At 39.7% G+C, this 12,599-nt stretch overlaps 1 protein-coding gene across 2 annotated transcripts in view; it reads left to right on the plus strand.

The window, feature by feature from the left end:
• The first annotated feature begins 341 nt into the window (after positions 1-341).
• Positions 342-12,599, plus strand: part of ntf3 (neurotrophin 3) — a 33,923-nt gene continuing 21,665 nt past the window's right edge. For both annotated transcript variants that reach the window (XM_069907626.1, XM_069907625.1), the window contains exon 1: positions 342-757. In XM_069907626.1, coding sequence (XP_069763727.1) covers positions 698-757 — 60 coding nt within the window. In that variant the 5' untranslated portion in view covers positions 342-697. The remainder of the gene's footprint in view (positions 758-12,599) is intronic.

A 12,599-nucleotide genomic window follows, 5' to 3' on the forward strand; every position in this document is an offset into this window, starting at 1 on the left:
ATGTGTCCCACCCCGCACCCTTTAATTATGCCAGGCAGAAGCATTAAAAGCATCGAGCTCGTTGCTTGCCCTGGCTTTTGGCTTTGTCTTCGGTCGCCCCACGGACAGTCTGAGCATTTCAAATAAGGAAAGCAAAAGATCAAAGAAAATGAAAACAGGTACCAGAGACGACAAGGACACGGGCACGACTTTTGAAAGAAAAATACGGAGCCCCTCCCTCCTCCCGCGTCGTTCGCATCCTATAGAATGACTGGGATACACATTAAACCAAAGGCATGAATCATAATCACGTTCTGTGGCAGAACAACATCGGAGACACACGAGACTCGGAGGAGAGTGGGTGAACCCTGGAACAGTTCATTGAGGTTACAGAGTTTACTTGAATGGAATTCCGTGGCCGAACCTTTGCGGAAACGACTCTAATCCGTTGACAAGACCAAAGATTCCCCAGAGTCGCTCACCCGTCGCTAGTCGACAGTGATACGACTAAAGGGAATCAAGTTTCAATTTCAGACCAGTAGAAAACACAGAGGGATCCCCGCCCGGTTCCTGCTGGTTTTAAGAACACACTTTCCAGATTAGAGAATCCATGACTATGTTAATTGCGGATCTTGAGAACGATGGTACATCGTGTATCATTTCTCTTTATTGGAGGGGGTACATTTCAATGTTAACCTGCCACTGAGTGAAGGAGACTATGGGAACTTGGAGGATCCTAAGACTGAGACTTGCTGGTTACTTTCTCAGAATGGAAAAGGTGAGAAGAACCAGATTAATATTTTCAAGCTACTTCTGTTTCTTTTTCTCTCTCTCTCTCTCCCCCCCCCCCCCCTCCCCCGGTTTGTGAGGCTCAGCTCAAATAGTGAATTCCCCTTCTTTAACATGAGCTCAGAACATCAATACTGGGGGAAAGTGCTTATAAAACCCATGAGCGTGGTTGAGGCTGAACGGAACCACCTCCTCAGATGAGAACGCCTTTCAAATGATTGCTTGTGAAATGCAGATTGAATGGCTTCATACAGACTGGGGATTTTGGATTGGGACGGGAGCTCGGAGGCTGAGGGGGTGGTGGGGTTCCGTTCGGATGGGAAGATTGGCTCAAGGAAGATTTGGTGGTGATATTATTACACTGGATAAGAGCGACACCTTTCGATGAACTCGTCTCGTGCCCCATATCGACGCAAAAATAACTCCAGGTTTTATTTGGCATGATGTCGTCTGCTAAATAGTTAAACTTATCAGAAACAGACAGTGTTGCTGTTTTCCGTTTACGTCTGTAAGTGTGGTGCCATTACAGTGTCTCTCTCTCCCTGCCTTCCCCGCTCTCTCTCCTCTCCTTTCCCCTCTCTCCCCTCTCTCCCTCTCCCTCCCCCTCTCCCCCTCTCCCTCTCCCCCTCTCCCTCTCCCTCTCTCCCTCTCCCCCTCTCCCTCTCCCTCTCCCTCTCCCCCTCTCCCTCTCCCCCTCCCCCTCTCCCCTTCCCCCCTCCCCTTCCCCCTCTCCCTCCCCCCTCCCCCCCTCCCCTTCCCCCCTCTCCCTCCCCCCCTCCCCCCTCCCCCCTTCCCCCCTCCCCCTCCCCCTCCCCCCCTCCCCCTCCCCCTCCCCCCCTCCCCCTCCCCCTCCCCCCCTCCCCCTCCCCCTCCCCCTCCCCCCTTCTCCCCTTCTCCCCTTCCCCCTCTTCCCTCTCCCCTCCCCTTCCTCCCTCCCCCCCTCTCCCCTCCCCCTTCCTCCCTTCCCCCTCTCTCCCCTTTCCCCTTTCCCCTCTCCCCTTCCCCCCCGCCTCTCCCTCTCTCTCTCTCTCTCCCTCTCTCTCTCTCTCTCCCCCCCTTTCTCTCCCACTCACACATTTTTAAAGACGGTAGAATCCCTTTCAACCTGCACCCGAATTGAGCTGCAACTGCGCACGTTTTGGAGGGTGGGCGGAAACCAGAGCGCCCCAGGAAACCCATGCTGACACGGGGAGAACGTGCATGGGATTCAGACCCATATGCATGCTTGTTCTTGCATAATTTGCTCGCCCTTCCAACCAACGAGCTCTGCAAAAGTTACCGTTCCACGTCTCTGCTTATTCACTCCGATTTTTGAATCTCTTGGATTATAGAAGTACAGACAGCGTTGCAAAAATCATCACACAGTGAGGGAAAATCTAATGTCAAGAGTTTGTAGGCTGTCTGCACATGACGTGCTAATGTTTATAAAGTGGGTGGGTGCGAAGATCAAAATTCTGCCTAAATTTATGATTCATACGATTTAAGGATTAGGTGATTGAGTTTGCTTTGCACACAGAATTTGTTTGGAGATCAGAGCATAACTACTGCCAGGCTGAGAGGTTAAGCAGTTTGAGAATTTTACACCATTCGTGTATGTAAACATCAACAAAACTGCATGCAACTTCTCCACCCACACGCATACGCTTTTTACATGGCTGGCTCCATGTGGATAATACTTTGGTTAATGTGCAACAAATGGAGTTGATGCATAGAAGATTTACTGGAAGTTCACAAAATACAAACCGAACAAACTTCTGCCTCTGGAGAGTCTGACGGGGCTGGGATTGTATTCCTAAAAATAATGTAAGAGGTACATTTAAGTTGCTAATGGTGACCATTTCAATTAAGTAAGAAGTTTAAATTTAAATACATTGGTAACGCAACTAGTTGTGGATATGGAGGAGTTAAAATAAAGGAATGGAGACTTCGAGAAGCAAACTGGATTGTTGGAGTAAAGACCAAAGTACAAATTGTGTACTATGTTCCCTTCTATTAGCATTGGTGGGCCATCCTCACCTTAAACATAATTATGCTGACAAACAGGTTCATTATGTTGTTGCATTTGGTGTCTTGGAGAGATGGGGCAGGAAACCAGATCAGTACTAGAGACCAGAAAAGAAATACTCAACGGGTCAGGCAGCATCTGAAGAGAAATTAATTGTGCTAATCTGTTTTATTTGGTTAACTGAGTAGAAACAAATCTATCTCAGTTTTTTTAAAATTTCATTAAAATATCTTTATTTAATTTGCATGCAATTCAGATCTGTTTCAGGTTTAAAAAAAAACTTTAATTCAAAGTGGGTGATGGAATGATGCATGGGTTCAATTCAGAACATTTAGTATCATGAGGGAGCAAGTGAACTGCAGGAGAAAGAAGGGCAGAGAGTTTCCCTGGTGTGCTGAACAGCATTCATCTCCCAACCTTCTACACCAAAATTTGGCTGTTTCTGAGAACTTTATATTAATACAAATCATTGCAATTAATACAACAGAGAATTCACTTCCAAAATAAATGAATAAATATAACGTAACATAAATTCAGGAACTCTGAAATAAATATAGAAAATGCTGGAAATAGTTGGCAACTATTGGGGCAAGAAAATCTGAATCAATATTTCTGACCAAAAACCACTTATTTGACATTTTCTGAAGAAACTAGATGACCCGAAACGTTAACTCGGGTTTTGCCCGGTGCGCGGGTATTTTCAAGTATTTTCTTCTCTTATTCTGCACTCTTTTGCAATGATGAGAACATGCTCTGTAAATGCTAGTCTCTTTTTAACATGCATTAAAGACAGTTTTTATTTTAACCCCATTGAAAGAGCTTAGAGACCTGGGAGACTTTGATGCATAACTAGAGTGAGGAAATGGTTTTGTTGCACTATCAGGCTTTACTGTAGGACAGGCCAACCAAGAGATCTTAGATGGCTATAACTAACTGCTCTGTTTCCTTTGATTAGATGCATTGTATTTTTAGCATGCTAAATTATGATAAGTTTCACTATTACTTTTCTATCCTCATACAAAGAGTGGACTAATCCGTCTGTCTTATTCCAGAAATAACATCGTCGCTTGTTTCTGGTGTGATGTTTGCAATAAAATCATGGCATTTTAAGTCTCAGAATGAGGACTTTCAGCCAGTCATGGGCTCCTTTTCTACCTTTATTCTACACATTGTATAGAATCACAAGATATCAGAGCAAAAGATGGCCAATCGGCCCATTGGGCCGATCCTTATCACTCAGCCCCACTCCCCGGCCTTCTCCCTGTAAACCTGGATGCCCTGACTAATCAAATACCTATCAATTTCTGTCTTAAATGCACCCAATGGCTTCACTTACACTGCTACCATTAGGGTTAGGGTTCCACAGACTCATGGCCCATTAGCTAATGAAATATTTCTGCAGTTATGTTTTAAATTGATAACCTTTTATCCTGAAACTGTGACCTCTTGTCCTGGACTCCCCTACCATGGGAAACAGCTTTGTCAGATCTACCCTATCCAGTCCTTTCAGGATTCAATTGTGTCTATGAGGTTCCCCACCCCCCATCCTTCTGTACTCCAATGAATGTACTGAATTGTCCATGCATAATCAATGCATTCCTGTCTTCCAAGCTTGGACATAACGATATGGAAATCAGGAGTGAGCTGAAAGTGAAATGGTAGCACTTGTGGCTTCCTGTTGATCACTTGTCTCTGGGTCACCAGCTTTGAGCAGTAAAGTGAGGAGCCATATGCACTTTCCATTGAGCTACTCAGTGACGGACCAGGGATGGCTGGAAAATATAATCTGACTCCATTTATTTAAAGGTTAACCATATTGGAAAGGTAAGTAGCTTGGTAATTCAACAATTAAGTTCTGGCACTTAAATTTTAATTTTTTTTAAATAAAATGTATGATGGCAATTAGGTAAATCCTTTATGTTGCTGATCATGAAAGGTGCTTAAATATTTTTCAAAGGTTTTTGACAGCAGAATGATGCCAAACAACCATCCTTATGGTGTGGGAGCAGTCAGCTTACCTTCAGTCAATAGTCAGAGTTGCCAAAAATTGGTGGGGCTGGGAAATAGAGTGCTTGTTCTTGAAGAGAGATGGGAAAGTTTTGGCTGATTGAGACTAATACAGTTGCCAGCTTTCAGTCTGTAACCTTTTTGCTAATGGAATTATTTAAGAAAAGGTTGGACAGGTATATGGATGAGAAGAAGATGGAGGGTTATGGGCATAACCCATAAGATGCAGGGAGGTGCGACTAGAGAGGGGTGTTTGGTTCGGTGCGGACTAGAAGGGCCTAATGGCCTGTTTCCGTGCTGTAAATTGTTATGTTATGTTATGTTAATTAGCTTCCTTTCTCTTCACCAATTCAGTATTGCTTCCTCTGTGGTAAAATAAGCAACCTTAACCTAGCCAATCTTTTTAATAAAGTTCCTTCTGTCCCTTTACAGGTGCTTTTGCATCCTGCCTGTAATAGGATGACCAGAAATGGAACTTTATATATTTTGCCTGAGACATAATATGCTGGCTCGAAAGAAAAAAAAAACCCCTCAGCTGTTAAATCATCTTCTCCTCCTGCCCTGTCGCTTTCAGGGATTCACTTCTCTGTGCCCTGCTATTTTGCCATCCAAAAATCCACTGTGTTAAACATGACCAGATTGGATTCCAGTAACTACTTTATTGTCCAGCATTTTTTCTTCCTGCATCAACTTCTTCTTTTCTGTCCAACCTGTAGTTAATTTTTCTCTGATCTGGAAATGTTATAATCAAGCCCCTTATATTTAAGAATATATCTTATACCATGAAAACCAGACGAAACCCTATGATGAACTACTGCAATGCCTAACAACCTCTCCTTCTGCCATGGTGTCAATTTTGGATTAGTATTGCCACCTTACCTTGGATGCTATGGGCTTTTCTTTTCTATTCACCTGTCCTTGCTAAAACAATTTTAAATTGCTAAATTTGTATATAAATAACTTGCTAAAATCCTTTTAATGAATTTCAGTAGCTTTCTGTGTATCTGCATATTGCAAGATGTGCTCTGATGGTGGCCTCAGCCTATGTATGAATATGAGCATTTCCACATGTATGATAGTCCCCAATTTACTTTTGTGACTTGTATGACTACTTTTTTTGTACTCTTGTCTTTCAAAATCAGGGACAAGATTTCTGAGAGAATAGGCAGCTGGTATTTATGGTCATCCTGGCTGTGGTTTCAATGTGGAAAATCACAAACCTCCATCCAGTTGAGCATTAGTGAAGTGCAAGTGTGGTTAGGTGATGCAGACAGTGTACATTGGTGCAGCCTATTTGATCTTGTTTCTTTCCCTCTGTAATCTAGGAATCGCCCATTTAAGTATGTGGTTTAACTTTGTAGTGACCATGTTATGCTATAACCTTTGTGTCCCTTCTTCTGCTAAGACAAGTATCTCATGTTGCAACTCCTCTGAATATGTTTAGGTTGTTTCAATTACCAAGATTTTGGTTGACCCCTCATAGCTCCAGTGAAAAATGATAAGTGGATCCTCTCCCAGTCCTCATTATCTTCCCCTTATTCTTTGACATGTATCCTAGCTGTGGAAATGGTAGAACACGAACAGAAGGCTGTTGATAATCTCATTGCTTTGACACATTTAAGATCACATTTGGGGAATTATAAATAGTTGTTGGTATCTAACTTGTGTATTCAATGTAAATGCATTTATATTTGTCAAAATATATATTTGCCACACTCTTTACCAAGTTCAGTATCTGAAGGCTGTGAATAAGGTCCCAGCTAAAATTTCAAACCTGATGTGGTAATAGAACATGTGAGACTTCAGGTAGAGCATGTTGAATTCAAGGTTCACCATCTGTGAATATTCATTCATTTATGTCTGTCTCTCCACCCCTCTCTCTCCACCATCTACATATCTATCTCTGATCTTCCTTTTATATGTAATGTAACTATTTTTCTCTTTCAGACTTCTTGTGTTAATTACACTTAAATTGCTGTTGGTATGTTTTATGTACTTGGGAAACAACTGGAATTAAGACTTTCATTCTATCTCTACTTGTGCATATGACAATAAACCATTCCTTCAGATGCAGTTTTATTGTGTAGAGAAATAGGTACATTGAAAGAGAGGAGAACTGGAGCTACTGGTGTATCCGATGTCAGATTTATGTTTTTACAGGTTTAGGAGACTGGAATGTAGTGGTTTGCCAGGTGAAATTCAGAAAAAGTGAGTGAATTGCTTCTCCCATGTTTGTAAGTTGCTGCAGGCAGAAACCATTCTTTCCAACTTCTCCTTCTCTTGTCTCTCTTTGTACTCTGCTATAATCCTTTTCAAATGTCCTCATTACTGGCCTGATGCACCAACACTCAGATTGAGTAACGAGATAGCAGTTTTTTTTCCAAATACCCTTCAGGTAATGCCAAATGGGTGAGGTGCAAACCATAAAATTAATTTAAAGCTCATGGTATTTTAATATTTGAAAAACAATCAAGGTTAGGAAATATACTCACTGTGGAGGACACCACAAAAATTACAGAGGAATAATGCAGAAAAGAGTAAAAAGAATGATTTGCTTTAATACGGCAAAGTTGATGCCTCTCCTCAAATGTCACAAAGTGCCCTTAATTTGCTTTTGAAGTGTAATGATTTCTGGGAAGTAGGGAGTCTGGCGACTAATATGATAATAATGTACATATTATCACTGATTAAATGATAAATATTGATCTGATAACACTGCTGCTATGATTTGTAATAGTGTCATGTGATCTGCCTGCAGCTGATTAAGGAGTTGAATTAATGACTCATCTCAAAGGGCAGTACTCACTCAGACTCAACTTTGTTCTGAGCAAACAATGTAATGGTTGTGGAGGAGCCTTCTTTCAGAGTTACATCCTGACCCGTGTGTTGTTAGAGTGGGAGCAAGCAGTATCCGAGGGGGCTGCAGGCGAGTTCCAGGAACAGTAGGCTACCCAGGGGACCGAGTGCATTGTAAACAGGATTTTAATTTGAAAATGTAAATAGTGCATGCGGTTTATTGCATCTTGCAATTACTTTGAATGTAAGAAAGAGGTGGTATTGGTTACCACTTATCGCGAATAGTATGTTTAGATGCAGTTCTTTTTGTGTGTTTTTGTAGTTTGAATAAACTTCGATAAATAAAAATAAACTGCTGAAGAAATGTTTTTTTCTAAGACTTTATTAAAAATTTTATAACATTGATACAATAGAGAATTACATTTAAAGAAAAATTTAAAAAAAATAAAATGGTATGGTTACAATATTACATCAGAAAACTACACAAAATAACCCCCCCCCCCGGTTAATTGTAACACAATATTAGTAATCTAACTTAAAATTAGTCCAACCCTCCCCACCCCCCCAAAATAAAGAGTGAAGAGTTAATAAAATTAACAATATTATATATGGCTGCTGAAGAAATGTTGATTCAATGTAGACATGCCCACAAGTCTGTGCCGTCTAATTAACCTACAGCCCCGGTATGGACTCGTGGGCCAAAATGGCCTGTTACCATGCTGTATTTCTAAATTAAAAGTTTGGCCACTCCTGCATTAAATATTAAAACATGAAGGAATCGCATACTTTTAAAAAGTGTCAACACTTAAATCAAGTGAATTGAATGAAATAAATACTCCAGGCAGCTGTTTCTTCTTATTCATTTTGCTGGGGCATCTTAACTTCAGCAGGTTAAATGTAGCATAGGTTCAGTGGGCAGATTTGTCTTGTCTTACAATCAGAGGAGCTTGGTACTACTTGGATCATCCATTGGCCAATTGCAGGTGTCTTGAAGCAGTCGTTAACTCTGAAGTCCTGAGGTGCTTTCATGTTTTCTTAAAGTGGCTATTATACATGTATTCATTTGTTTCTCAGTGTGCATCTGTGAAAATAAAGTAGGTTTAAAATTCAGTTTCAAGCGGATCTGCCAGATCTTTATAATTTTTTTATTTTTCACACTATGAACCATATTAATCAAAATACACACAGACATTTCCCTCTTGAATATACACAGTGGCATTTTCTCCCCTTTTTTCCCCCCTCCCTTCCCTCCCTCCTTCCCACTCCCCTCCAAACCCATTAAATGTTCGAGATATACAATACAATAAACCCATTAAACAATGTAATCACATAATGAAAATAAACAAGAAAATTGTGTCATCTACTTTTACACACTGGGTCAGTTCATTTTGCCTTCTTCTCATTCTATCATTTTAGGGGGTGGAGGTCCGAGGTAAGCCCTCTCTGTTGTGTTCCATGTCCAGTTCCCAAATTTGTTCGAATAATGTGACTTTATTTTTTAAATTATATGTTATTTTTTCCAATGGAATACATTTATTCATTTCCATGGACCATTGCTGTACTCTCAGGCTCTCTTCTGATTTCCAAGTTGACATTATACATTTTTTTGCTATAGCTAAGGCTATCATAATAAATCTTTTTTGCGCTTCATCCAGTTTGAGGCCTAATTCTTTACTTATATAGAAGAAAGATCTCTGGATTTGTTGGTATTTTGCTTTTTGTGATTTTATTTAATACCTGATTTAGATCTTCCCAAAACTTTTTCACTTTCTCACATGCCCAAATTGCATGTACTGTTGTTCCCATTTCCTTACAGCGAAAACATTTATCTGATAATGATGGATCCCATTTATTTAACTTTTGGGGCGTGATATATAATCTGTGTAACCAATTATGCTGTATCATGCGTAACGTCGTATTATATTTCTCATAGTCCTGGAGCATAACTTTTCCCATATTTCATTTTTTATCTTTATGTTTAGATCTTTTTCCCACTTTTGTTTGGGTTTATAGCTTATTTCATCATTTTCTTTCTCTTGCAGCTTGATGTACGTATTTGTTATAAATCTTTTTATTATCATTGTGTCTGTAATCACATATTCAAAGCTGCTTCCTTCTGGTAACCTCAGTCTGCTTCCCAATTTGTCCTTTAAGTAGGTTTTCGGTTGGTGGTATGCAAACATTGTAAACATTGTGAGTTATTCCATATTTGTACTTCATTTGTTCAAATGATAATAAATTATTTTCCAAAAAACAATTTTCTATTCTTTTAATTCCTTTTCTCTCCCATTCTCTAAAGGGAAGGTTATCTATTGTGAAAGGGATGAGTTGATTTTGCGTCAATAATAATTTTGGTAGTTGGTAATTTGTTTTTTCCTTTCTACGTGAATCTTCTTCCATATGTTGAGTAAATGGTGCAGTACTGGTGAACTTTTATATTGCACCAGTTTTTCATCCCACTTATAAAGTATATGTTCTGGTACCTTCTCGCCTATTTTATTTAGCTCTATCTTGGTCCAATCTGGTTTTTCCCTTGTTTGATAAAAATTTGATAGATACCTGCTCTATAAAAAAATGTTAAGTTTGGTAGCTGCAAACCACCTTGTTTGTACCATTCTGTTAATTTATCTAGCGCTATCTTCGGTTTTCCCCCCTTTCCATAAGAATTTCCTTATTATTCTCTTTAGTTCATTGAAGAATTTCTCTGTTAAGGGAATTGGGGATCTGCCAAATCTTAAGAGTTTTGCATCTAGTTTGTTTTTCCTTATGGTGGCTAGATAACTGGTGTCCTAACAACTGTCAAACCCTTTTTATTGAGCGATTACCTTATTATGCCCTTTATCCTCTTTGATCTAATATTTCCTTTTTTACTCTATCATAAATACAAGCAAGTTTTGTACTGACTTCTGACACTTAAGGAGAGAACGCCATTTTTCTAATCTACCATCATATATAAAGTCTCAAGTTCTTGCTGTTCATTATAGCTTTCTTTATTCCAAAAGTAAGCAGGCTTAAATGTTAACACACAGAGCCATAAAATAATATTAAACTCTTCTTCTCTTTCTTCTTTGGCTTGGCTTCGCGGACGAAGATTTATGGAGGGGTAAATGTCCACGTCAGCTGCAGGCTCGTTTGTGGCTGACAAGTCCGATGCGGGACAGGCAGACATGGTTGCAATGGAAAATTGGTTGGTTGGGGTTGGGTGTTGGGTTTTTCCTCCTTTGTCTTTTGTCAGTGAGGTGGGCTCTGCGGTCTTCTTCAAAGGAGGTTGCTGCCCGCCGAACTGTGAGGTGCCAAGATGCACGGTTTGAGGCGACATCAGCCCACTGGCGGTGGTCAATGTGGTAAACTACCAGTGAAGTTAATGTCACGGTTATTTCTTGACCTATTATTGGTCCAAATGTAGTTGTTTGAGATGCAGTTTTCCAACAGAAGTTGGATTTTTTTTAATTTTTAAAGTCATATCACAGTTTGCCTCATCACCAGAATTGCTTGAATGATCTGAAGGTGTTCCATCCATGTGTTAGTTTGAACTAACTTCACCACAGTGGATTATAATTTGCCTCTCAGTCTTCGTGAGTTTAGGATTGTGGCCTATGTTAATTTAGTAAACTTTCTGTCAGTGAAAATTAATTGATGTCGAATTTAGAGACAAGTTCCTATATTTTAATTCTTATCAGAGATATCAAAATGATAAAACAACATTTTTAAAGGAAACTTTTTCTTTTCCTTTGTGTTAATCTCATCTTCTTTTCACTCTTTTATGTGGACCTTGTGTACAAATTGAAATAGTCTCTTCCTTTATGTCTTCAAGTTATTAATTTTACAGTCTGGTTAAGGTACATAATTTTTTCCCATTCCAGATTCCCTCTTTTCACTCTGCACTATCAGTCTGCATTTTAAGCAGTACGTGTACAAAATCCATCTATGTGTAACAAATGTTGTTCGATGTCCTGGCACAGCATGTTGAGGGCCCACATTCATTTGTATTGGGTCAGCATTACTTCTGTAACATGCTCCCCTCTTTTAAAAAAAACGGCGTTTCTAACACCTTTACAAACTTATCTTTGCATTTTTAGTTTATTTGATTCCTTAAGTGTCTCGATTTTACTGATGGTTCCTACACTTGGGCCTCATCTTACATTTCCATATTAATATTTATTCACAATAATTTTGTCACTTTAAAAATTGTTTGGAAACTTCTTCACCATTCAAATTATATTATTTTCTATTCCTTAAATATAATCTAAATTCTGCTTGCTTTATTTTCAATTATTTGCTCTGCTTTTATTAATTCCTTTTTCTCAATACTAGTTTTCACTTTAACATCTCGACTACTCCAGGAAGTTCCGTAGTTTTGAGGTGCTGTATTTCAGTTAATGGCGTGAATTCAATATCGTCAAGGTGCTTAACTCTTGTGCATGCACCAACCGAACTCCAATGCATATCACACCGCGCGTGCACCAACCAAAGACTCACATGTGCACAGGAATCAAGGTGGGTGTGCCTAGCCCTCGGATCCCTGGACGCCGACTAACAAGTTAAGTACGCAATTCCGACATGTGTCCATTCTGAGATACAACTGGTTGTTCAGAATGGAACACGGAGTACGTGTAATTAAAATTACACCTTGTCTTAGACTAAAATTGCAAGTAGTTGTCGATTTTAAAAATAGTACAAAATATTCAAATTAAACCTTGAAATGCTTTGTTGTTGAGAGTCAGCCTGAGGGTTTCAGTGGGCTGTTGGGCTCCAGATTAGATTCACTTAGTTTGACCTGGTTCTTTATTAAACTCCCATTGGCAGACACACAGCATCTGGTGGTATTTACTTACCTTAAAGTACTGTCAAGAAGTGAATGGTGAATGTGCTAACCAGGCCCCGATGTGTGGTTGTATCCTCTTTCATTAATGACTGCTCAGCCTAACATTTTCAGTCATAATTTAGGACAAGCATTTCTTCCGTACATGCATAGCAATAAACAAGATTGAATTTAGAACTGGATTTTAGTTTTACATCTTAA

This window comes from Narcine bancroftii, chromosome 13, assembly GCF_036971445.1.
Source record: "Narcine bancroftii isolate sNarBan1 chromosome 13, sNarBan1.hap1, whole genome shotgun sequence".
Classification (NCBI taxonomy): domain Eukaryota; kingdom Metazoa; phylum Chordata; class Chondrichthyes; order Torpediniformes; family Narcinidae; genus Narcine; species Narcine bancroftii.